We start from the raw sequence: 25,479 nt of genomic DNA, 5'->3' as shown, positions 1-25,479 counted from the left end.
TGAGGTGGCCTTCAACCTTGTCGGCTCATTGCAGTCACTTGGAGAGCTTCGAATAGGGATGCCTGGTTCTCCCCTCTCAGAGATTCTGACTCAGTTGTTCTGTGGCCGGGCCTGGCCGTCAGGAGTTTTTAAAGCTCCCCAGGTGTTTCTAAGGACAGCTCAGGGTAAGAAACACTGAGCCCAAAAGGTGTCAGGGAAACTTAGGAGCAAGGTGTGAATGGACAATCTGTCTAGGTGCAGGGGGAAGGGGCAGTCAGTGGGACATAAGCTTAGGAAGTAGGGAGTTGACATCCAGGCTGGGAAAATTGGGTTTTGTCATAGGAAAAAAAAAACCAGTAAGAGAATGTGGGCATGAGAGCAACACGCTCAGACGGGTACACAGGGAAGCATAATCTAAAGGAAATGTGAGGAATAACTAAAAATAAGAGCCTGTTAGGGACTATTTGTAGGAGTTTAGCAACACAAGGAGCATGTCTTATCTAGGGCAGTGACGCGTGGCTCGGCAGATGCAGCGGTGACGACGGAAATGGTAACAACTTGGGCAGGACGTGGGCGGCAACCGTCAGAATGGGGTCCGCTATCTGGCCCAGGAGGCCTCTGCTCTGGAGGCTTAACGCTTTAGTTTCTGGATCATGGAGAATTACGGGGTCCTGGAGGAGAAGCTGAGGCTGCAGGGCGACACTTGGGTCCTCAGACTCGCCGCTGATTTCCTGTGGGGGAGAAAGTCGTGTTTCACTGGGTAAACATTGCCTTTGGGAGATGGATTCTCATACCTGAAACATTTTACTTTATTTTAAAGTTTATTTACTTACTTATTTCGAGAGAGAGAATCTCAAGAAGGCTCTGAGGTCATGACCTGAGCCTGACTTCACCACGACCCGTGAGATCATGACCTGCGCAGAAATCAAGAGTCGGATGCTTAACCTAACCGACTGAGCCCAGCAGGGCGCCCGTACCTGAAACATTTTAGAGGGACACTTGCAGACGCTGAGGTCCAGCTGGATGTGGGTGATGCTGAAAGGATGGAGCCAGAGGTGATGGTAAGGTTTTGAGTTTAGACAAATGGGAGAATTTTGACCACCCTTCGAAGGCAAAGGGGACACACAAAGAGGTGAAGCATATTGGGAGAGAGCAATTTTGGTTTTGAAGATAAAGAACCAGTTAGCATCTAAGTGGGGCTGGCTTTTATTATTAGGCACCTGCACAATTTGGAATGACCTCTTTTCTATGTTCTCTTAAAATGCGCAACAAAGCAGAAATTTCAAGACCCCGTGGGAGCTAGAGACCGGGGGGGAGTTGATGCCCCTTTGCTCTCTTCACAGAATTCAGGTAGGACCTAAGAAGTTTTCACCCTTGGCTTGTGAGATGTTTTCCTTTGTTTGTTTGTTTGTTTGTTTTAAGTTTATTTATTTATTTTGAGAAAGAGAGAGAGAGAAAGGAAGAGAGAGAGAATCCCAAGCAGGTTCCCCACTGTCAGCACAGAGCCCAGTGCAGGGCTTGAACCCACAAACCGTGAGATCATGACCTGAGCCAAAGTCGGACGCTTAACCGACTGAGCCTCCCAGGCGCCCCAGCCTTTTTCATTAATCTAAGCAAAGCACACCTTCCGGCTTTAAATCGAGCAAAGAAGTTTTTGCCTGAAGTCTGGATTCTGCTTCTGAGAGGGTAGGTACACTCTTCTGACTTACAAAAAATTAGAACATCTAATCAGAAACCCAGTACCTTCTTTGAGGTGGGTTAATGGGCATATAGTTTTCGGGTTTTTTTTTTTTTTTTTAAATCACTAAGCGACAAGCAGACACCATTTTTTTTTTTTTTTTTTTTGGCAGAAGTTTAAGAAAGTTTTGTCCAACAGTTTGGACAAAAAAAAAAAAAACAAAAGGTTTTTTTGGACAAATTCATAGGAATTTGGGGAGCATGGCATGTCCCATTAATTACTGTCAGGTAAAATTAGTCTTTCTGGGCAAGGCATGATGTAAGTACAACAGATAACAGCCACTGTTGGTTGAGCTCACGAGTGTACCACAAGAAAGGAAAAATAATCAACTGTGTGGTGAGTTCTACGATGATTCTAGGCCCGCAAGACTGATGTCATGAACTCATCTACTCCCAGTCCCTGGAGAGCAGAGACGGGACACTGGGGTATCTGGCCACTCTGTATAGACAGAATTTAGGTCCCAGTGACCAAGGTGGTAAACATAGGCCCCATGAGAAAAGAGATTCCAAGACTCTCAAGCAAGAAGGTTGGGGGAAATGTGTAGACGCCACCAGATGGCATAGCAAAAAGTATCAGGCCCACTATGGATTTCTTCACAGTAAATGGCGTCCTTTGTCAGTGGTCACAAATTTAATATCATAGGATTCCCTTGGGGATCTGTTAAGATTCTAATGCAGAAGGTCTAAGGCAGGGCCCAAGACCCTGCACTTTTGACCAGGTGATGTCAACATTGCTGGTCCACAGACCATACTTTAAGTAGTAATATCCTGGAAAGCTCCCCAAGAGTGAACCCACGAACATAGGCTGTTCTAGCAAATAGCCCTTTGGTGAGTCAGAGCTAGTCCGGTCCCTCTGAGAGGCACTGAGGAGCACTGGGCTGTCATAGGAGGTGGGAAGGGACCCTGAGAAACACACTGGGTATGCGTCAAAGTTGACAGGTGACCTGGAGCAAAATGCTTGACTTCACTGATCTCAGTTCTGGGAAGTAGGGGGAGATGTGCCTTTAAAATTCACTTTTATAATATTGAACACAGTCCAGTCCATATTCAAGGGATGCCTGCTTTCTTGGTAAGATGTTACCCATTATCTCTTGTATCAGAAGCCAATGTTTATCAATGTTGCACCCAGTGAACAGGAAGGTTCTCTGCCTGATGTGTTACAAGATGTCCCTGCACAGATTTACCTGCCCTCTAGCAAAAGGGTCTGCTGAACCTCTCCTCATCCACATCATCTCCAAGCCAATTGTTTTCATTTTTCTAATGTCTCACGACCATGTGGAAACCCAAATCACAACACTTTCCTTTAACTTCCTCATTTGTGAGATGTGGGGTTGTGTCTGGGCACTCTCTGGGGTATCTTTCAACTTCAATAATCCAAGACTCAAAGGAGATTATTAAATTCTCAATATTACAATCTACGTATCAATGAAACTTCTTTTTCTGATGTGGTAGGCAGCATGCTTGCAAAGAGTTTAGAGTTTCTTTTTTTTTTTTTTTACTTTTTTTTTTTTTTACATTTTATTTATTTTTGAGAAACAGAGTGAGACAAAGTGTGAGTGGGGGAGGGGCAGAGAGAGAAGGAGACAGAATCTGAAGCAGGCTCCAGGCTCTGAGCAAGCAGTCAGCATAGAGCCTGATGCGGAGCTTGAACCCACAAACTGTGAGATCATGACCTGAGCCGAAGTCGGACAATCAACTGACTGAGCCACCCAGGCACCCCAGAGTTTAGAGTTTCTGATAGGCAAATTCACCCGGGCTTTGGGTAGAGCTCTCAGCAATTAACACAGACCAACCTTACATGTCAATTGGATTTTTATACCCTGGGTGTCTCAGAGATTTTAGTCTGCTCATCTTCCCATCTAATCCAGGAGAACTAGAGATGCACAATTAGGAATCACCACTTTTAGCTATTTAAAGCATTGACACTTTGAGAGAGCATTTGCAGTCTAATGGTGGGCTCTACATGCCATACATCACAGGGCTGGGGTGCATGGCAGGGGACGTGGTGAGATATACTGAGACCAGAGAACCTTCTCCCAAGGTAACCCCATGGTAGTGCTCATATACAACCCCACACTCTGGGGCCTCCTTGGCATGGCTGTCTGTGTGCCTCTCAAAGAATTTGTTCACTGTATCTGAAAGGCATGCTTGGTTGCCTCTTCTCATCTGGAGTGCGGGGAGCTTAGACGGCTCCTGTTTGTGACCAAATGTGTTATTTCTTCGGTGCTTTCCTGGTCTCTGATGGCTAGGGTTACCCCAGAAAGCAGAAACTCTCAAACTTTGGTATTTAAGCCCTAAAGAGAACAATTGGCAATAGCTGTCAAATTATAAAAGTATATGGTCTGCAATTCCACATTTAAGATGTTTTCCAACAGCAACACTTGCTCATGTATGAGATTATATATGTTATTCATTGCAACATGATTCATAATAGCAAAACACTGGAAACCACCTAAATGTTCATCTGTGGGGGACTGAATAAATAAAGTACTATGCAGGTATAAGAAAGAGTGAAGAAGAATTTTTTATAATGATATGGACAGATCTCCAAGATATAGCGTGTAGTGAAGCAAGCAAGGGGCAAAGCAATGCATATAATATGCTACCATATCTGTAAAATGCTGGTGGACTGCAGGAAAACACACATTCGTATTTATTTGCCAGTGCATAAGAAATGTCCAGAAGCATGTACATGTAAGAATCTAACAGCGATGGTCACTCACTGGAGGAAGTGGTGATGAATGCTGAGAACTCTGAGGTAGTATAGTGACTTTTCACTGAATGCCTTTTTTTTAAAAAAGTTTATTTATTTATTTTAAGAGAGAGAGCGAGAGCGAGCACATGCACATGATCAGGGCAGGGCCAGAGAGAGAGGGAGAGAATCCTAAGCAGGCTCCACGCTGTCAGCACAGAGATGGACGCCGGGTTTGATCCCACGACCCATGGGATCATGACCTGAGCCGAAATCAAGAATGGGTAGCTTAACCGACTGAGCCACCCAGGCGCTCCTGAATGCCTTTCTTATGCTTTCGATTTTGACTCATGGGAAAAGCTTCCTTATTCAAAAGTTAAATACATCTTTTAAAAGTTTAATGAAACGAAACCCCTGTGTTCTGAGGAATCACATGGGGAGCTTGTTTTAAAATGCAGATTTTTAGGCCAAATCCCCAGATGTTCTGAGTCAATTGGAAATTGGAGAACCTGCATTTTGCAGCCAGCAGCCTGGGTGATTCTGACATAGATGGTTCCAGAATTGAACAACTGTGGGGCATATGGCCATACACTACATCCATGCAACAGCTTTCTTTTTACTGAACATTGACTACATGCATGTGTCCATTTCATAAATTATGCTTTATTGTATTAAGAAATAAAACACATTTCTTACATTCTATGACTTAAATATTCGGCTTACTGTACTGACTTTGAGTTAATGTCATGCAGACCATGTACAATGTAATAGAAGCATTGGAAACATTTCTTGAAAAATAAGAATACAATCAATGAGCACACTTCACAGAATTTTACATGGTCACACAGTTTGCACATTTAAAAGGACCTGAATCATTCATATTAATATTGTGAATTTCTTATAAATAATTCATTAGTCTAAGGAGTCTGGGCAAAGCCAAGCCATGACATTATTTATACTAAGTACCACACCTGGAATTTGTTCTGACTTCTTTAACACAGAGCACATTTTTGATACAATAAATATTTACAGTTAATAGTAACAAGTACAATTATAATTTACAAAATATAAGTCTAATATTTAAAAACAGAAAATGACATAAAGAAGTTTGTGCCATGTATTTTTACAACTCACCGAATCAACCCTTTCAACAAATTTTATTACCTCAAACTCTGCCAACTTGGATGCAAGAAAGGTTATGTTTGAATCAGTCAAGGCCAGATTACAGAGGGGAAAAAATTGTTTTTAAAATCAATTTTACTTTCTTAATGTTATTCATTATCAATATCAATATGTCAATAGCACTAGCTAAAACTGAAGCAAATTGATGAAAAATTTGGATTCAAAACAGTCCCAAATTATATGTGTACCTTGCACACTGAAATCTCGAGTTATACCAAAATTTTCAAACTCGTCTAGGAATTAATGAGGTGTTGAATGTGTGAAGTTTTACTGTCCCATTAAAATGATCCTTTTGAAAGACCATAAAATTATGTAAGTCCTTCCATGTCATTCTATGGCTCTGGGACTGAATTTTAAATTTAGGGAACAAAAGAGAAATAATCTTATCTTCCAGAATGTGAGCTCTGAATGGGCAGACAGTGGTTTCTGGGTTTGTAACAGGGCACTAAGTCCATACCTGAACTCGGATTTTAGTCCAGGAGACATTTTTCTGTTAAAGGCTATTCACGTAGCCTGGGTCTCCAGGCTCAGGGAAATCATCTGCTATCATGTCTTACTGGGTTTTTTGGGGGAGGGGGGAAGGCGGGGTGATGGGGGAAGGGTTCCACCCCTTCCTGATACCTGTTCTCCAACGAATCCCACTTCACAGAAAGGTGCCTGGATTGACTGTTCTCACTTGGATCCTCTGTATATGGCCCTTCGCCAAGGGTTTTCTCCACTCGGTCACAGAACTAGGTGGGAAATTCTTCCCAGGGCTTCCATTTGCCACCGAATTGTGTCTCTGGGGGCAAGTGAACTAAGGGACTTCCTTGTCCACCTACTCTGTGCTACATTTCAGCCTCTGCCTGCAGTGAGTCCTTAGGTGCTTAGAAACATCTTCCATGCCCTTGGTGTACAGTCCTCGACTTCATCAGTGGTTCAGGCCTTTGGACAAAAGCTAGAGTAGGGAATGGGATTATCTATCAGTCACTGTGAACTTAATTTCTCACGTGGGGCTGGATTTGGGAAGCAATGCTGAGCAGTGGAATGGGATATATTGAGCTGGAATTCATGCTTGGCCCCTACCTAAAGAAAGGGTGTCTTCGAAGGCCAAAGTTATGGTAAGAGATTGCTGGGTATTAAAGTTGTGTTTGTGTTGGGGGTGGAGGGCTGCTGGAGGATTGTCTTAAGAGGGATCCAGGTCCACATTAATACTCTGCCATTCAACTGTGGCGTGTGACCTCGGGATGGTGAAGTGATCTCCCTGAGCTTCAGCTTCATCATCCGAATACTTGTCAAGGTGCTTGTGAGGAAGAATAGAAATGTGCGCAGCACTGCATTTGGCACATCATTGCTGCTTGGTGAAATCGAGCACCTTCCTTTCCAGCACTTCTAATAACATTTTTTTAAGTTTATTTATTTTGAGGGGGAAGGGCAGAGAGATTGGGAGAGACAGAACCCCAAGTAGGTGCCACACTGTCAGTGCAGGGCCCAACACGGGGTTCAAACTCACAAACCATGAGATCATGACCTGAGCTGAAATCAAAAGTCGGACGCTTAACTGAGCGACCCAGGTGCCCCCTTCCAGCACTTCTAGAGTCATAGAACTCCACTAAGGTTTCACACAAATGTGTGATCTATGACTTGTGGTTTTGCTCCCCATGATCCCGTCCCTTCTTATCTTAGGCTTCCACTTCCGTGTGACATGGAATGCTGTTCTGGCTAATATGCCTCCCTGGTGCAACCAACAATGGCATCATTCCCTGCCTTGGGCCAAGTTAAACAGACTCACTTTGCAGGCACAGACTATCCCGTAAACTGGGAACGTCCATGAGTATAAATGAAATCAGAGTTCACTGAACCATATGAATTAATCGTGGACACATAATATTTGAACCCAGGGGCTGTTAAACTTTTTAAAAAATTAGATAAATTCCACTGAGTGCATTTCTAATGTGGTCTCACAAAAGAAAAGTCTGTTCTCTGTGATTTGTTGATTGCTCTGGATATATTGAGCTGGAGTTCACGCTTGGCCCCTACCTAAAGGAAGGGTGTCTTTGAAGGCCAAAATTATGGTAAGAGGTTGCTGGATATTAAAGTTGTTGTGTTTGTGTTGGGGGTGGAGGGCTGCTGGAGGTTTGTCAAGGTGGGTGCTGAGAGGAATGACCATCACATACAGGATAAACTAGGGCTTGGTTTCTTTGAATAGCTCACACAAAGCCTGGACCCAGGAGAGTGAATAGAATAATGTCTTGTTTTCAGCTGTTCATCTGTTTTATGAAAACGCAGCCAAACATAGACAAATGTGCAAAATGTGCCCCATTCCTCCCAGCAAGCCAGGGTTAGCAATGGCACTCTCTAACAACAGCTGCTTCGGGGCCTGGATGTGAAGGGCGGAAATGTCCAGAAAGTCGGCCTCTCTCGCATCTCACCTCCACAGAAGTGTGTACTATTCACTCACTTCTCACGTGGTCAGGTTTCCAGGGCGATCATTCCTATCTAGCTTTCAGGAAAGTGACTTAGCCACCTTTTAGTCCACAGGTTGAGGATGTCATTCAACTCGTAGTTCCCAAGCAAAGCTCATCTCTCTTACCAGAAGACATTTGGTACATGCATTGACTCTGAAACCAATAACCAACTGCTACTTTTGGCATAAACAAAGATTTTACAACTTCAATGTGCATGTGTCCTTTGGACAAGTTCATTTATTTCTGTTCAGTGAGCCTTTTCATAACAAGCTGAGCTCGGGTTCATCTGAAGCAGCCTCTAAACTGTGTATTTACCATCCTTCCCCACTTCTCCATTCTTCAAGATGAAACCAAATTGTTTGTGTGGCAAAGAGGGAAAGAGGGCTTGTTAATGAGGCAGAAGGCCAGGGTTAGTGGGGGGGTGAGGGCAGCCAGAAGAAGGGGTTTAGCCATCCACATTTATGGGGAATCATCACCGACAGGGAGGGGCCTCGCCTGCACCAAGCAGGGAGGACCATCTTGCTGTGGAATATCACTCCTAACAGCAGCTGCGCCCTCCCTGCCAGCGGCGGCCGATGGTGGGCAGGCTGCCTTGTTTATTGCTTAATCTATCACTGTTGAGCTGCCTGCCTCAGGGAGGCTCAATTTAAGATAGATTGAAAGGTAGTGTCTGTCAATTGAATAAACACAGATGGTTTTCCACAGAAAAAATTGATTTTTCCCCCCTCACCAAAGACATAAGCGCTAAACGTGATTATCTTTGGAAGCCAGGCGTGAAATGTCTTAGCTCCAGCCCCTGCCACACTCTGCCCTAGCAGAGAGGTGATACCACATGGGGGCTTGGGTCTCTCTCACCGGAATTTTAGGGTCTTGAGGTGGAAGAAGAAGTTGACTTCCCTGGAGAAGGGCCCGGGTAAGTCCGTCCCAATAAGCAGGTTCGCGTCCGTCCATCTGTTGATTCCCAGTTTTACCAGTCCTGGGCCGTTGGCTGGCACACACCTTCTACAGCCCTTCTGTTTAGAAGTCTCAAAGAGGTGACAGGATTTGCCTCAGGACACACAGCTGGACCTAGATTTCAGTCTCCTGAAATCCATGCCATGATGTTACCTGAAGGAGACATTAAGATGAGTCCTACTCCCAAAATGTCTTTGAAGGCAGGTAGTTCAGAGATGCTTGAACAAGTCACACAAGTACCCAGAATGCTACACAATGTAGCCCCTAACGAGGTACGAAGTCACTTATACTCAAGAGTTTTGAAGAAACCCAAGGGTAAAGTTGTGGAGCAGTAGTTGGAGATAACAGGTGCATGGAGGTCAGAGGTGAGTAGGGAAAGTACCCTTCGTATAATGAGGAGATTGAGCAATATGTTTTCTTATGTGTTTTTCAGCTTTAATCCCACAGCATAACAAGCTAATGGGACACCATTCATACGAATTATTCCAGGGAGCCCCTGAAAGCAATAGACTAGTCTCCTTCCATTCCACTAACATGAACATGAGTGTAGGATGTTGGTTGAAGGACTTCCCCAGACGAGTTGTTGCAAAGGTAACAGAAGTGGGGCACCTGTGAGCAGGCTGGCTGTACAAATGCTTTAGAAACCAAACTGGAAGCAATGACAGGACTCAGAGGATTTCAGCAAGAGAGGGATCTTAGCACTGTCCTCTCATTCTAGAGATGAGAAAATGAGTCTAGAGAAGGGTTGATAGCCAAGCTTACATAGCTAGAGACTAAGCTGGGATGACCGGCTAAAAATCTTCATTCTTTCTGCTACACTTGCTCTTCAAACTGTCCAGTGTCATTATGGGCTCCCAGGAGAGCAGGTAGGAACAGTACAGAAGGGCATGCGGCTCACGGAAGGAAGTGAAGAGGTCTCACTCCAGCTAATACAACTGTAAACACAGATGTTCACAACCGTCTGGGTCCTAACTTCTCGAGCTCTGCAGACGGTGAGTACTTCCTTGTAACAAGAGATGAAAATCTTTCAGTACGTGCCATGTGGGAAAGAGAGCCAACGGTTCTTTCTCGCTTGGACAGAGAAAACCGGAATGAAAATCGTCTTCAGATGTAAGCGATACATATTATGGCACATTTGCGGAATTTGGACTTATCTGAAAGTGGGTTAACGTGTTTGCAGTCCAGCAGAATTGGCCTATCATGGAGTCAAGAAAAACTTGATTCAGGGCTTCTAAAGTAGGATAGTCAAGTCTCTTTACTCAGGAAAATAAAAATATTTCAGTCCAGTTCTTTTCTGCACGTGGGCTGTTTCATAAATACTCCTCTTACATAGAAAGTTAATGAACCTGTGGCTGTTTTATAATCCATTCTTAATGCTAAGCCCCCTGCAAATTATTTATGCATATTCAACCAGAAATATATATTACTGAAATTTTATTCATTTCCTCTCACAGACTTTAGGTAAGCATATGTTAAACGTAAACATGTTTCTCTTTCCACTCAGGTGTGATCTTTTTTTTTTTTCTTTCATATGAACTAACTGCTTCACTGGAGCGAAGAGCCAAATCTAAGTAAATATGTTTGGCTGAAAACCTGTATACCAAAAATAAATACTATACTTTATGCACTTATAAATGATGAATTGCGAGCAAGATCAGTTTTCCCCCAAAAGGATTTCTCTTCTGTGGTAGGAGTGTACCATGGATGATTGAAATGGGGTAACAGCAAAAAGAATCTCCATTGAGTTAGAATTCAGAGCACGAGATACCAATCCACAGCCTCATGTGGATCTTTGTATACGTGTCTATGTGTCTGGCTGTGTTTTTGCCTTAAAATGATGTGTCGAGTGTTTCTCCTGTGTCCCCAGTAACATCTTTTAAAAATAATCAACACTCAGGGATTCGTCCTAAACTGGCTTCCAGTGTTATCAATTTGGGGATGGTCCATCATACATGGGAATTTTTCATAGGGCTGACTTTCAGGTTACAAGTGTAAAAAAACAGTTCCTTGGTTTGTGATCATAAAGGTTCCTGAAAAATCACTCAAATCATATTTTTAAAGCACTAGTTTCTGCTTAAAGAAATGACAAGGTGAAGTCTTTCACAAAGTGGACATTTAACGTATAATTTTTCTGCTATATAAATCTATTTGTTCATGTAGTTTCTGTGACTTAATTGGCCATAACTGTATATCAGGGCTTGATGCTTAAAATAATACTTTCTTATTTGTTCCCTTTTCTAAAATACGGAAAGTTTGCTCTACATCAGAAGAAGCATTCACAAGTTGAAATGGAAAATACAAATCTTGACGGGCCTTTCAAACGTAAGAGCAATCCATTTGGGCCTCTCTGCAACCTGTCTATACCAGTCATGAGCCTTCCAAAGGGTCTTTGGAGGGTACAGAGACAACAACAGGTGTGAGGGTTCTTTCCTAGCCATAAAGCACAACTAGGGGCCCCTAGGGGGACAGGGTCAAGGATCAGCCTAAACATACCCTTCATGACAGATGTTTCCGTTGATGAGGCTGAAGGTGGCCACAGAGGGGTTGGTACTCTTGAAGGAGGTCATGCAGGTGGTACTTCTGCCGGTGCTGTGAGAGCGGGTCAACAGGCCAGGGCGGCAACAGAGGAGCTGGGTGTTGAATTGTTTCCTGAAACTCTTGCTCAGCAGGTAGAGGGCAAAAGGGTTCACACAGGAGTTGGTGAAGGCCAGGAGGCGGGCACAGATGCTGGTGATGAAGTGGAGCATGGAGGTGTCCACCTCCGAGTAGTGGTAGGAGCGGTACAGGTAGATGATGTGATTGGGGAGCCAGCAGAAGGCAAAGAGGCCCACAAACACCAGCACTGTCTTGGCGAGGCGCTTCCGGGATTCGATCTAAGGAGAGAGTCACGCACAGAGCCAGAGGGACCAAGGGACAGTGTTGGATGGATGCAGAGCGACAAAGATTCAGACAGAGAAAAGAAAAAAACAGGGAAAAAGAATTGTGGGAATAGATGAGCTCACAAAGCCACAGAAAAAGCGTTCAGTGGGAGAAAGGGGACAAGAGAGAATCCAATAAAATGGGAGAAAAGCAACAGAAACAGATGGAAAAAGGGTGTGTGTGGGGAGGGGGGAGTCAGAAACACAGACATGAAAAAGCCAGGAAGCAGAAATCCATGAGGTAGAATATAGTTAGAACGTGCCACTGAGAACAGATCTTTAAACAAAGTTGATTACATGCTTGAATGGATTGCTCAATGAAATTCTAGTAAGTGACCTCTTTTTCCTCCAGAGAGCTCTGGTGCCGTTTATCGGCCATATGACTTCATGTCTTTCTGGGCTCCACAGTTAATAATTTCTTATTCCCCCTGATGCTCAAAAGAGCAGCCAGCTTTGTTCTTCCTCATTGGCCAAATCAAAATAACTTCCTATTATTATTATTTTTAGTCTCAACTTATTTTTGGGCTATACTAATATAGGGAGGCTCTTAGACAAAGTGGGCTGAGGATCGTTTGCTCCCAACACCCTCTGGTACCACTGCAGGGGGAAACGTCGTTCTCATTAAAGAACCAGAGGTACAATGGATGTTCACTATTGAGAGGCCTTTCAAATATGGAGACGGTTTCACTGAGAACTGCCACTCTCTCCTCATAATTGAGGCAAAACAACAACAACAACAACAACAACAACAACACTTTAAAGGGTGAAGCCACCGAGTCAGCGGTACATTTAAATGGATGGGGAGTCTTTCTGCTTTTGCATCATAAATGCCACAAGATCTACATTTGGACTAGAAAGCAAGAACTGACAAAGAGGGTAAAGCCAGAGTCCCTGGTTTCTACTATTCATACCTCAAATCTGAAATTCTGTAGGATTATGGGGGACAGGGAAGGGAATCTAACACATGTGGAGGGCATTCTGCATTCTGGGCACTCTAGGTCATATATATGCTCTGTCTTTTAATCTTCCAGCCTTACAATATGTGGGTTATCACCCTGTATCATGGGTAAGGGAACTGAGGCTCAGAGAAAGTGAGTTAAGTCATTGAAGTCTGGATAAGAACCCAAATCAATGTGAGCCTATCTTAGTCCAACGACTTCTTTTTCTTCAACCAGCTCCTTTTTCCCCGCTCCCTCTGCTTTGTCCCCATGTGGTGACACTCTTCCTATCCAAACAATGTGATTGGAATTTAAAGAAGTCACATCTCTATGGGCCTTAACACTTTATTTTGTTACCAACAACACTTCTTCAGATATTCCTCAAGAGGAAACCCATACTTCAAATCTTCCAGATTCTCAATACCTCCCTAGCTTAGGTCTTTAATAAGAGAACAAGATTATAAAAAACACCTGAAAACCTGGGCTTCTGTGGCTAGGAGTTTCCATTTACCATCTGGCCGCAGATCACCCACCTCCTCTAATTGCAGAATCAGGTGTGCTTGTCAGTGGAGCCCAAAAGGGATCAGATCCTTAAGGAGGAAACGAATCAATCCTCAGCACCTACCTGCTTCTTGACATGTATATTCCCTTCCACAGGCAGATTGTAAGCGCTCTGGATCAGATTTTTAGCAATGAAGTAGTAGTAGACAGAGATAATCGACAGTGGGATGATGTAGAAGACCAGGAAGGAAGCCATGGAGTGAATTTTGGGGTGCAGCTCATTAGAATGTGGGTACGGAGCACAGCTAATGAAGGTCTGGTTGGTGCTTTCCTCATGAAAGGGATGTAGATCAGAAAACACAGCCTCCGGGATTGCCAGAAGCATGGAGATAACCCAGATCAATGCAGCTTTGAGGCAGATCTTCATCAGAGCATGAGAGGCCTGGATATCCATCGGCCGGACGATGGCTTTGTACCTGGGGCAGGAAAGATGGAATGTTCTGTGTAAGTTGGCTAATATTATTATGGATGCCCCAAGGATGGGGCAAGCCAGGCAACTGGGTGCAATATTTAAGGAAGCGCTCACGCTCAGGTTCATGCAAGTGCTGACTCTGAACTCATACTACCATGACAGTGAGTGCCTCCCTAAATGTTATACCCTGAGCACGTTGCTTTCCTTATCCTAGTCCTGGCTCTGAAGGATGTGTTCTTGTTTCTTCACCCACAATCTCTCTTGATTTTAAGAACACTTCTCAGAAAAGCTGAAACTCCTTTCATTTTTCTTAACTCACAGAAATTAATAGCAGGCATGTTTAAAGAAGGACACGGGGACAAGGAGTTTGAGTCCTTTTTTGGCAAAGCCTTCATTTTGAGTATTCGAGTGCAGTTCAGGGAACCTGAAGTCATTGAGTATTTACATATGCCTCTTCTCTTTTTCAAAGGGTGCAGAACAAATAGCCCACTGAAAATGTTATACCAGAAGCATCCCTGTAAGTGTCAAATTAATCTTTCCCCTGCCCTCTTGCAGTATTTAGGTTCCTCCTGGTTTCTGTGCTATATGTGCCCCGGACTTGGGCTGAATGCTCTGGGAAGCAGACATTGAGAGGAAACCAGAAGGATAAGAGGTTTAGTGGGGAGTCTTACCTGTGAAAGGCAAAAGGGAAGGAAGCAAGATTAGATGGAGGGTAGCTGTCAGACCCCAATGCAGACCTGACAAGGTCTACACCAGTGAAAGTGACCAACCATCCTAATTTGTCTGGAAATTTCCCAGCTTTAGCATTGAACATCCTACATCCTAGGAAATCTCTCAGTCCCAGCAAACCGTGACAGCTGGTCACCCTATGCCAGCCTAATGGTACCAAAGATTGTCCAGTGGAGAAGTCCTGTCTTGGGTAGAAATTGCCAGGCTCTTGTATCACCACCTTGCCTAGTCATGGGCTGGGGCCACCCAAAAGGAGTGTGACCTCAGTTACTCTCTGGTATAGTCACTGGGTGGGAACTGTCCACGAAGAGCATGACCATAGCTTGAAAGCTGAAGTGGACCCTGAAGGGACTGACAGCCACAGGCTATCAGATAACTACTGTCCCTGCAGCTGAGTAGTGAATCTTTTGTTCAAGGGAGGTCTGAGCAGAGCAACTCAATATCTGCCACAACTCCCCATACAACACAACACCTAGCACATGAGCTGCTATAGTGTGGAAGTTGATGTGAAGTGGGACCAACTAAATGTGAGGGAGTTCATTGCTGAAAATGCTGTGTTAAAACTGGTTCTACCACTGATACTCTATTATATGATAGACTTCGGTGATGGGGGAAACACTTATTTCCACTTGCTTCCATGTTGATTAAGCTCCCATTGGGTTACCACTCTTTGCTGCACCCCGATTCCTCATTCACTTTCTGCCTCCCTCCAGGGAAAGGGGAGTGAGTTATTAAGAGGTGAGTTTGAGAAAAAGAACCTGGCATGTACTCTGGGCTCAGAGAGGCCCATGGTTGTCTAATTGCCCCTGACTAGGGGAATGGCACATGTAATATAGGCGATCAGGTGTTTGCAAGTTCATTATTGCTGTGGACCTAAGTCACAATCTCCAAACAGCTTTATCCAGCATAGAAGCAATTATTTTTATCATTCTCTATTTCTTTATCTAGCTCTCTCTTCCCAGCTCAGGTAGAAAATAGAGGGCTCTTACTTAATGGACATCCTCAGCATTCTAGAACAATACTATAGCCCCACTTTAGTGTACCTGGGTTTGCTTTTCCATCCATAAATTAGTTCATTGTAAACAACACACTAACATAAAAACTTCAAAGGAAGTTCAGTTTTCTTCTGGCACTTTCTCTAGTTACTGTTCATCTCAAACACTTTTATTCCTAGTATGTAGGTAAGGAATTAATATCTTTAAAGGTACATGAACATCTCTAGCCAAAGATATCTCTAATAAATCAATTAGAGATAAACTCGTAATCTAAGTTACTCCAAGTGAAGTGAAGCTGATTCACTCCTGCATGAGGCAGAAAACAGAGTGAATGGCTTACCTCCTTCCCTCTTGAGAATCTTGTACTCCTAAGTACAAAATGCCACGGGAACTGTTGAGCTGCTATTTCAAATTCATAACTTTTAAACATAAAAGATAGTATAAAAGCATTACTTTTATAGTTTTGCCAAAAAAAATTGTTTGAATCTAAATCTAAATAAGCTTCTAGATCTATGTACCAGTTTTCAGGAAATATGAAGATAAAAGAATCTGCTAAATGATGCCATGAAGATACAGTCCAATCCTGAATTGGAAAATTCTGTAGGAATGACTCCATTCTTTTTTTTTCAACAAATATATGGCATAAAAAAGGAGGGAGAAAAAAGTTTTAAAAAATGGAGGGAAAATGGTTATAGACCTACTGAGATGTGTCATACATATCAATTCAGTGCAAAGTGTAGACTCCTTTTAGATTTTGATTCAAACCAAACAACCATAAAAAGATATTTTTGAGACTATTGAGGAAAATCAAATCAGAAAATCATTCAGATTTAGTACTGGTGATATTAAGGAGTTATTTTTAATATACTGGGTGCAATAATGGCATTGCAGTTCTGTGGTTTTAAAAAGACTGTATTTATTAAAAACATGCCTTAAAATATTTACCATGAGTATATTTACAGTGAAATACTATAATGTCGAGGAATTGCTTTTAAATATTCAGATACGTTCATATTTCACTTGTACAATTAAAAAACAAGTAAAGGGACTTAACAGAAGACCATGGGGGAAGGGAAGGGGAAAAAATAGTTACAGAGAGGGAGGGAGGCAAACCATAAGAGACTCTTAAATACATAGAACAAACTGAGGGCTAATGGGGGGTGGGGGAGAGGGGAAAATGGGTGATGGGCATTGAGAAGGGCACTTGTTGCAATGAGCACTGGGTGTTGTATGTAAGCGATGAATCACAGGAATCTACCCCCAAAACCAGGAGCACACTGCATATGCTGTATGTTAGCCAATTTGACAATAAATTATATTAAAAAAAGAAAAAAGAAAGCTCCACACTGAGATATACTGTGGCAAATTTATAAACTTCAAGGTTATAAAAAGAGTTCTTGTATCCAGGTAGAAAAAATAAATCATTATCAGGGGGAAAAAATAAGTAAAGGGGTGCCTGGGTGGCTCAGTTGGTTTTAGCTCAGGTCATGATCTCATGGTTTTGTGAGTTCAAGCCCTGCGTAGGGCTCTGTGCGGGCAGCATGGAGCCTGGAGCCTGCTTGGGATTCTCGGTCTCCCTCTCTCTCTGCCCCTCTCTGATTCACACTGTCTCTGTCTCTCTCAAAATAAATAAATAAACCTAAAAACATTTTTTTTAAATAAGTAAAAATGCACTGCAAACAATTTTCAGTTTTAGAATATTCATAAATTATCACAGTAATTAAAGAAATCCCATTTACTAAGCTCTTGCTATGTGCCAAGCAGAGAATACCATCTACATTATCTCACTTACATTCCAGACAACAGATAGGTGCTATTTTCCTCATTCTACAGGGGACAAACCGAAGTTCACTGTTAGAGGTGGTGGAATCAGCATTCAATTGAGGACCAACTCCTTTCAGGGTGTCACAGCTCTTTTAGAAGAAAGCTTTGGGTAAATCCTTCTTAGAAGCAGAGAAACAGCAGAGGTTTCCCTAATGCGTCTGGAACACACCAAATGTTCCCTGGAAGTCTAATGGTTTTCTAGAACATGGAACATATCAGTCTATTTCTTATTCTGGTTTAGACAGGAGACACCACGGGGGGTGGGGGGGGGTTCTTGTTTAGGAGTGATGGCTGGTTGGACTGGGGTGGCTACTTAATCTAAAGCAGCCAGTGAACTGCCTGTCCAGCTACTAAAGAGCCTCTCTTTCTCTTGAGCATTTAAACTGAAAAAAATGAGAGGATGTAGTCATGTAGTCAATAACAGATGCTGGAAATAAAAGATTTTGATGCCAGGGAAGGGATTGGGCATATTTTAACCGTGTGCAAGATGAACGAGCAGCATAGGTAGACTGAAAGAGAAAGAAAGAGCCAGACATAAAAGCAGAAGCTGAGATGATGTGGCCCTAAGTCAAACAGAGGGTCCTTGGTTTCTGGCACATGAACTGCTTTGGAATGTACGAGAGGTCTCCTGTTACAATCTTACAATTCTCCCATTCCCTTTTCACCTGAGTTAGTCTGAGTGGCTTCTGTTCTTTGTCAACAAAAGAGCCTTATCTAGAACAGTTAGACATGACGGACATTTAAAGTTATCATCGGGGCGCCTGGGTGGCTCAGGGGGTTGAGCGTCCGACTTAGGCTCAGGTCATGATCTCGCAGTTTGTGAGTTCGAGCCCCACGTCGGGCTCTGTGCTGACAGCTCAGAGCCTGGAGCCTGTTTCAGAATCTTTGTCCCCCTCTTTCTCCATCCCACCCCTGCTTGTGCTCTGTCTCTGTCTTTCAAAGAGGAATAAACATAAACAAAAATTAAAAAAAAAAAGTTATCATCAGATTTATTTCCAGTATCGTTTCGCATACATCACCCCCTACTTGCTGCCCTCTGAGAGAATGAGCTGTCAACTTTAATTGTACCCAAGAGATAGACTAGTCCGTGGTCTGTTCCTAAAGTCTCCACTGCTTTCCTGCCTTCCTCCTTTCTTTCTGCCCAATCCCAGAGTCTCCATACATCTGAATCCTGTCCTTTCAAATTCCAGTTGATAAGTATCATCTTGATAAAGATTTTGCTGCCCAATCTAGGCTTCCATGATTCCTGTTCTTTCTCCTAACCTGTCTAATTTCATGACAGGATTATTGATTCCTTTCACATAATGCTTGCTATGCACCATCTTGAATTGTTTGCTAGCTTTCCGTGGGTATGTCTTTTCTACCTGACTTTCTAATAAATGTCCTGAGGTTAGAACATCTTTTTCTCTTCTCTTCCTTCCGTGTCACTAAAAATGTTCCAGGTCCCTTGTTCTGCATGCCACTTACTTCAAAGCAGAGGCTCAGTGCATACTTGCTAATTAATTGATAATAATATGTGTCTTGCAGGTGTGTCTCTTATTTCCAACTTCTCAAAAATGAGAGTAGATTCACTTTTACATACTTAGTAAAATTCATTCTTCCACAGACTGACAGATTCACTCCTGATACCATGGGCCTCAAGACAATTGCTTCCCACTCCTGAAAACATCTGTGCACCATCTTTCCTATGCAAACATTGGAAAGGTCAAAAACATTCTGTGGAATGAGAGTAATGTCTCAAAGAGATTTTTGGCAAGTAGAAGTAGCCAGCTCCCACATCCAGGTTGGAAACCTTTGCCCACAGAAAAGTATGTCTTTTGTTCAAATATGGGCACTTTGTTTATTTTTAGGGACCCAGCATTTCAGCCTTCATTTGTAATTACCTATTGAGGTCTGTAGGAGTTGTTGAACAACACTATTTTCAACTCTCCTGATGCACACTACCTGTGGCGGACTGAGGTGAAGAGAAAACTAAAGTAATTAAACGGTCTCTAGGTAATTGGCACATCGGCAGCATTTAAATTAGAATCCTAATACCTAATCAGATTTGACAAGAGTATTAAACATTGGTTCTATTTTCTCCTGAGAATAACACCAGGGACTTTTCTGAAGAAATGTGAGGCAATTATTAGCTGACTTGTAAAATGACTATAATCCAGAGTCATGGAATCTTCTCTCTCTTTGAGCATTTTTGCAAATGGAGAACTTGCTGATCCTTGGTGCCCATCCAGCCATTATCTTTAAGTGTGTAACAGATTATAGTTATTCTTTCCTGTTCTTCTCTCCAGGCCAAATAACTCCAATGCTCTTTTCACTCCTTCTTAATATACTCCAGTCTTCTCTGGGCTCTAATGTGGACTTGGGAGCAGGGCTTCCTAATGGTGATTCTACCAACTAGATTTACGGTCTTGGACAAATCATGGGCTCTTTGCACTTCAATATTCTCATCCCTTAAAAGAAGATCATAACCACAACCTTCAATGATTCTGGCAAAAGTGATTAAACTGCTGAGGAAGAGGTTTTAGGGGAATAGGATGTTCACATAGTCTCAAAGAGTCTCCCTATAGACTACTATCTACCTGCAAAGAGGAAAATGTACCTTTATGTTGGGGAGCTCCAAAAGTCACCCCTTTAACCAAGTGGTCAAATCCAGAGTGAGCTTCTCTGATAGTCCAAGTAGGCACAAGGTCTAGGGCCCATGATACTTGTAGGATTTTAGAAAAGTGTTTTAATTTCTTTTAAAAACCAGAAGAAAAAAAATGAATACAATGCATCTTGGATTATATTTATCTTTATGCTGAAATAATTATAAAATAGAATTCTTAATATTTTTTTTTTTGCGGAGAAAGGGTCCTATAAAGGTAAAAATACCAAGGGCCCATGAAATTCATAATTTGGCCCTGATTTAATTTAGCATCACCAATAATGGGACCATCTGAGATCATGTGCCTCCTGATATAATGCAATGGGATAAACACAACATTGCCAATACAGTTGTCTTGCTCCAAATTTTTAATCTGAATCTGTATATGAAGAAACAATCAGACAAATCCAATTCTGGCACATTCTACAAGATAACTGGCTTAGAGTCATCAAAACAGTCCACATCATTTTTTAGAAGAATATAGGGGAGTTATTGTTATACCTCAAAGGAGATTAAAGAGGTATAATAAGTAATCCTTTTCACAATATATACATACAGCAAATCATTATGTTATGCCTCTTAAACTTATACAATGTTATGTGTCAATTATATCTCAACGACACCAGAAAAACAAAATATAACAACCCAATGCAATGTATATACCGTAATTTGATCCTGGATTTTTTTTAAAAAGGTAATAAATTACATTTTTTTTGGAAAATGTGGGAAATATGATTACATATTAGATTCTATTAATGAATTATTGTTAATTTCAGTAGGTGTGATAATGGAATTGGGGTTGTGCAGAAGAGTGTCCGTGTTCTTAGGAAACACACCGAAATAGGAGTGAAAGGTCAGGATATTCGTACCTTACTTTCCAGAATTCAACAAAATAAAACAAAACAAACAAATATGTGTATGTCTCACACTGGAGAGCAAGAACAATGTCTAGGGAATGCTAATTGTTGAATGTGGGTGGGTATTATACAGAAGTTCATAAATAAGGGAGAAAACATGCTAAAATACAGAATTTTAAAAAAGATAAAAGAGTAAAATAACAATTTTAAAACAACGTGTTATATATTTTATTGACTATAAGCCCTTTTGTCATCAGAACAACTTTATTATAATTATAATGTGACTGAATGTGTCATGTCTGATTAGTGCCTATACTAGGAATGAGGGAATTGTCTTTTTTGTTATATTCATATTCTCTTGGGCTTGCAATTTTAGTATCATCTATAATCTGTGGGGTTTTGTTTTGCTCTGTTTTGTTCTGTAGGAATATTTTTAGGTCACTTGTCCATTTGGGGAGGTTAGTTTAATTAAAACTAGATCATACAAAAAAACAAAACAAAACAAAATACACAGCAATCTGCCAAACCTCTCCGAAACCTGAAAGTGCAGGGAAGAATAGGGTGCCATTGTTGAGCCTTCTATATGGTGGGACCTGTTCTCCTGCCACCCGAGCTGCACGTGATAAGGGATCCTCTGATGTGGACTCGGGGAGAGAGTGAGCCTCAGTTTGGACACTACATATTACCTATATTTAGTTCATCTTTTCTTTTAAATAAAAAATCAATATAAATATAAGTTTTGAAGCTTTCCTCCTTACCTGTTAGATCAGGTTGCACCTCTCCTAGAGGGCATGAACCCCACTTTGTGGTCCGTTATCCAATAAGATACTTTCCGGAAAATTTAGCAAATGTTTCAGGGAGTTTTGTAAGAGTCAGCAGCTGAGACTTCTCTCCTTGCCCTGGGAGGAAGCGAGCTTTAAACTCAGGTGAAGGCAGAGGGTCATGATCCATATTATAAAGTGTAGTCATACTTTTTCTTTTTCTCATTTTCTTCAGAGACAGATCAAGACACAGATCGTGGATCCACACAGGTCCATCTCTGAGTAAAGCCCTGAAGTTTGTGAACTGCAATTCCCCCTCTATTGTGTTCTTTCCCTGTAGGCACATATGGTCTCCCTGAGAGCAAACCCTGCTTTGGGGAGGGGCGTGCATAGCAGTCATTCCCTCTGTAGTTTGGCTTGACGTCAATGCGATCACTTTCCCCGCATGGAAAGTCCGACCTCTGATTGTAGAAAGAAGGATCTCTTTTGTTTATTCCAATAAACAAGTTTTGTTTATTCCTCCAGCAGATGGAGGAGCCACTGGAGGGGCAAGGGCTGCAGGCAGCCACACTTCTATTTACTTCTTCAAAGGCTTACTTTGCAACTACCATGTGGGAAGTTCTTTCTTGCAACAGATTGAAGAGGAAGACTATTGTGTACCTGGGTTTCAATTAGATTGATTCTGTTAACAACAACAGTAGCTAAAACTTGTGGGAGACTTACTATGGATCAGGTAACTATGTTATGAGCTTTGTTTAAATTATCACTGTTTTATCTTCATAACAATTCTCTATAGTAGGTACTAATATTATTGTTCTTTTACAGGTGAAGAAACTGAGGCAAAGTAACTGTTCCAAGGCCATTAGTGCCAAGCATTGGAGACAAGATTTGAGCCCACGCAGGCTTCTTCCTATCATGATGATCCTGTGGTTGACCAGGCAGCCTGGGCTTTCTGGTGTAGAGGAGGAAAAATAATTTTCTCCCTGCTGTTCTAGGTTCTTGGCCGAGACCCACCCACTCCCCCATAACAAAAGACAATTTACTAGGAGAAAAACAAATAGAAGTTTAATATCCTATATACTTCCTATACCCATAGGAGAGGCCCAGGAAAATGGAGTAACTCCCCCAAATGACCCAAGCCTCCATCTTAAATACCATTTCCAGTTAAAGGCAAAGGAAGATGGGGGGACAGGTATGGGAGTTTAACCAGGAAAAGTATAGTAAACAAGAGTAAGATTGTCCTGTAGATCTAAATCTTGGCCTTCTCCATAGGAGATAGGAGCTCCTAGAGATTTAGAGTCATCCTCTCCCTGGTACAAAGACAGAGACACCCTTACAGATGGAGATTTCCCTTATAAATGGAAATGTCTCTTACCAAAAGGATAACTTTGATTAGGGTTTTCAGAGCTTGTCCTGTGCCTGCTGTTTCTTAAATAATCTGCCTAAAATAATCCTCATGCCAAAGAGGCACATTTTGGGGTAGCAAATTCTTCTCCTTTTTGCTGGCATTGAAATTAAGGGAGAAAAGCAAAGAAATGATTAGAATGTCTGTTCCCTACCTACTCCGTCCATGGTGAAAGCACCGTGTTTCCAGACAGGCACAAAAGTCCTTTCTTCCTTGAGTCTGTTACACTGAATCTCGGGACTCTTTCACTGCCGTATACACACCCTGACATTCCCTGTGGCCGGCGCCTAGAGTGAGGTCCGAGCTCTCTCATAAACTCAGAGACCTCAGGGCCTAAAGAGGCCATCCGAATGAGACTTTGGAACCAAGCTGAAAACGGCGTCAGGGAAGCTCTACAATCCAGAGGCTGGCACTAGGCTGGGGAAGAGGCGCTGTCGTGGGAAAGGTTCGGAAGGGCAGGTACTGTTGGCATATGGCGGATGGAGAAGCTGAAGTATAAAATGAAAGAGAGAAGCAGACAATTATTGGACTTCTCTAGCAGAAGCAGCTGGGCAACTATTGACCCTTGGGCCCAAAGCGGGTTTCAGCAGGATGACCAATTCCGAAGCTCAGGGCTAATCCTGTAAGGGAATCCGTCAGAAGGGGTGGAAGCAGGATGAAATATTACAGTTGCCAGTGGATATGTTTAAACTGACCAAGGAGCAGTAACCCAGTTAGATTTCAGTAGGTGTGCAAACATCCTGGCACAAGTTGTTCGGAGGCCATTCCTCAAAAATGTTATGGATGGAAGAACATATACTTCTAACTTGTTAGACTTTTTCAGCAATTTATGAGCCAAAAAGTTTGAAGAATGTTTATAAATCTCACTTGCAAGCTGTAGTTAGACATAACCTGCATTTACTCTACTAACACAAAAGAGAGCAGAGAGTGGGGAAAAATCACAAAGCCAGAGAAAAATCACCCATGCTCTAGGGTAGAAGGTAAAGTAGACTCAGGGTAATAAATTGTCTTCCTAAATTGTCATTCACCCCCAAACAGACCCTGAGACGGGGATTTAGGCGCAAGTAGTTTGGGAGGGGATCCCAGGAAGCACAGGGAGGGAATAGGGAAGTGGGACAGGGAGGGAATGAAAGCCAATAACGAGTACCACTCCGGGCAACTGGAGCACAGGCCTGATGGGGACCCCTTGAGAGACTGGTGAGCACATTCCAGAACTGTGCCACCAAGGGGTGAGGAAGCTGTGTTTCCCATTGATTCCCATCCCTCTCTGGTTGAGGATGGTCTTCTAGTGTTAACTCTGGAGTGCTCCCCCTGCCCCAAACCTTCCCATGGCCAGATATCACTCTCACTCAGAGAGAAACAGCCAACCCAGCTGTGTAAGTGACCTCCAGGGAGTGCAAGGGATATGGGTATGCCACCAATAGTGACCGATGTGTAAATTCTTCTCTCGGTCCTGTCAGTTTCTCAAGCACATATACAAAAAATGAAATATCAGGGACATTAGTTTTTAAATATACTTCAAATTACTGGAGATAAAAATAGAATTTAAAAAATTAAAAAAAATTTTTAATGAAAAAAATTTTGTATTGTTTATTTATTTTGAGAAAGAGAGAGAGAGAGAGAGCACAAGTGGGGGAGGAACAGAGAGAGGAAGAGAAGATCCCAAGCAGGCTCTGTGCTGTCAGCACAGAGCCTGATGTGGGGCTCAGATTCAGGAACTATGAGATCATGATCTGAGCCGAAATGAAGAGTCAGACACTTAACCAACCGAGCCACCCAGGCACCCCTCTTTTTTTTTTAAATAAGAATTATTAAAGCTCAAAAATACCATCATGGCACATGAGTCATTGTGTCTAATTATAAAAATTTAACAGCACTATATTTAAATAACCTTTTGTGAGAGGCTTTGTACATGGTGAAATGTTGACTCAGCTTTGTAGCTTATTGGGTCCCCTGGCCCAGAAGGTTGATCCTGGCAGTGTTAGAGAGTTATACCCGTGTGGTGAAGGAGCCCACCACAGAGAGAGAGAGGGACGGGATGGAGACTGGGAGCCCTGCATTCTACATCCACTTTGATAATTAGCTATTTTTGCATAGCGTTCTCAGTTTCCTTTTCTTTAATGTTATTTTTATTTAAGAAAAACTTATACAGCACTATGTTCGGGGTATAGCTCTGAACACTTATCGTGGATTAACTTTCTGAATCTCTTATATCAGTGTAAGGAAGTAGGTACTACTGCTGTCATCCTCTACTTACAGGTGGAGAAACTGAGGCACAAAAAGTGAAGTAAGTCACCTGAGGCGACACAGCTACCAAGTGACAGAGCCAGGGTTTGAACAGAGGTCCTGAGTCCAGATCTTAAACTATGAGATTTTCAGATCTCTGTTTACTTCATCTGTGAAATGGAATTAATGATATCAACCTTGCTCGCTGTAAGGAGGGG

At 42.4% G+C, this 25,479-nt stretch overlaps 1 protein-coding gene and 1 long non-coding RNA gene across 3 annotated transcripts in view; one reads left to right on the top strand and one right to left on the bottom strand.

Annotated features, from left to right (window-relative positions):
• The first annotated feature begins 864 nt into the window (after window positions 1–864).
• On the top strand, window positions 865–24,563 carry LOC124509378 (uncharacterized). Its single transcript, XR_006961433.1, has 3 exons — window positions 865–1,040; window positions 22,156–22,363; window positions 22,456–24,563. It is a non-coding gene; the product is annotated as an uncharacterized LOC124509378 (long non-coding RNA).
• The window catches only part of GRPR (gastrin releasing peptide receptor), a 33,139-nt gene continuing 15,910 nt past the window's right edge, over window positions 8,251–25,479 (bottom strand). The window contains exons 2-4 of one of the 2 annotated variants that reach the window (XM_047075943.1): window positions 13,473–13,824; window positions 11,485–11,864; window positions 8,251–9,144 (exon numbers count right to left, since the gene is read on the bottom strand). In XM_047075943.1, the coding sequence (XP_046931899.1) occupies window positions 9,141–9,144; window positions 11,485–11,864; window positions 13,473–13,824 (736 nt within the window). In that variant the 3' untranslated portion in view covers window positions 8,251–9,140. Of the gene's footprint in view, window positions 11,865–13,472; window positions 13,825–25,479 lie in introns of both variants that reach the window. The other variant, XM_047075942.1, reaches the window with a different exon arrangement.

Source organism: Lynx rufus, unplaced genomic scaffold, assembly GCF_022079265.1.
Source record: "Lynx rufus isolate CCGP_SWC_20201006 ecotype Redwood Valley unplaced genomic scaffold, mLynRuf1.p SCAF_14, whole genome shotgun sequence".
NCBI classification, from domain to species: domain Eukaryota; kingdom Metazoa; phylum Chordata; class Mammalia; order Carnivora; family Felidae; genus Lynx; species Lynx rufus.
The sequence above is the reverse complement of the archived record's forward strand: the minus strand, read 5'-3'. Positions and strand labels throughout refer to the sequence as shown.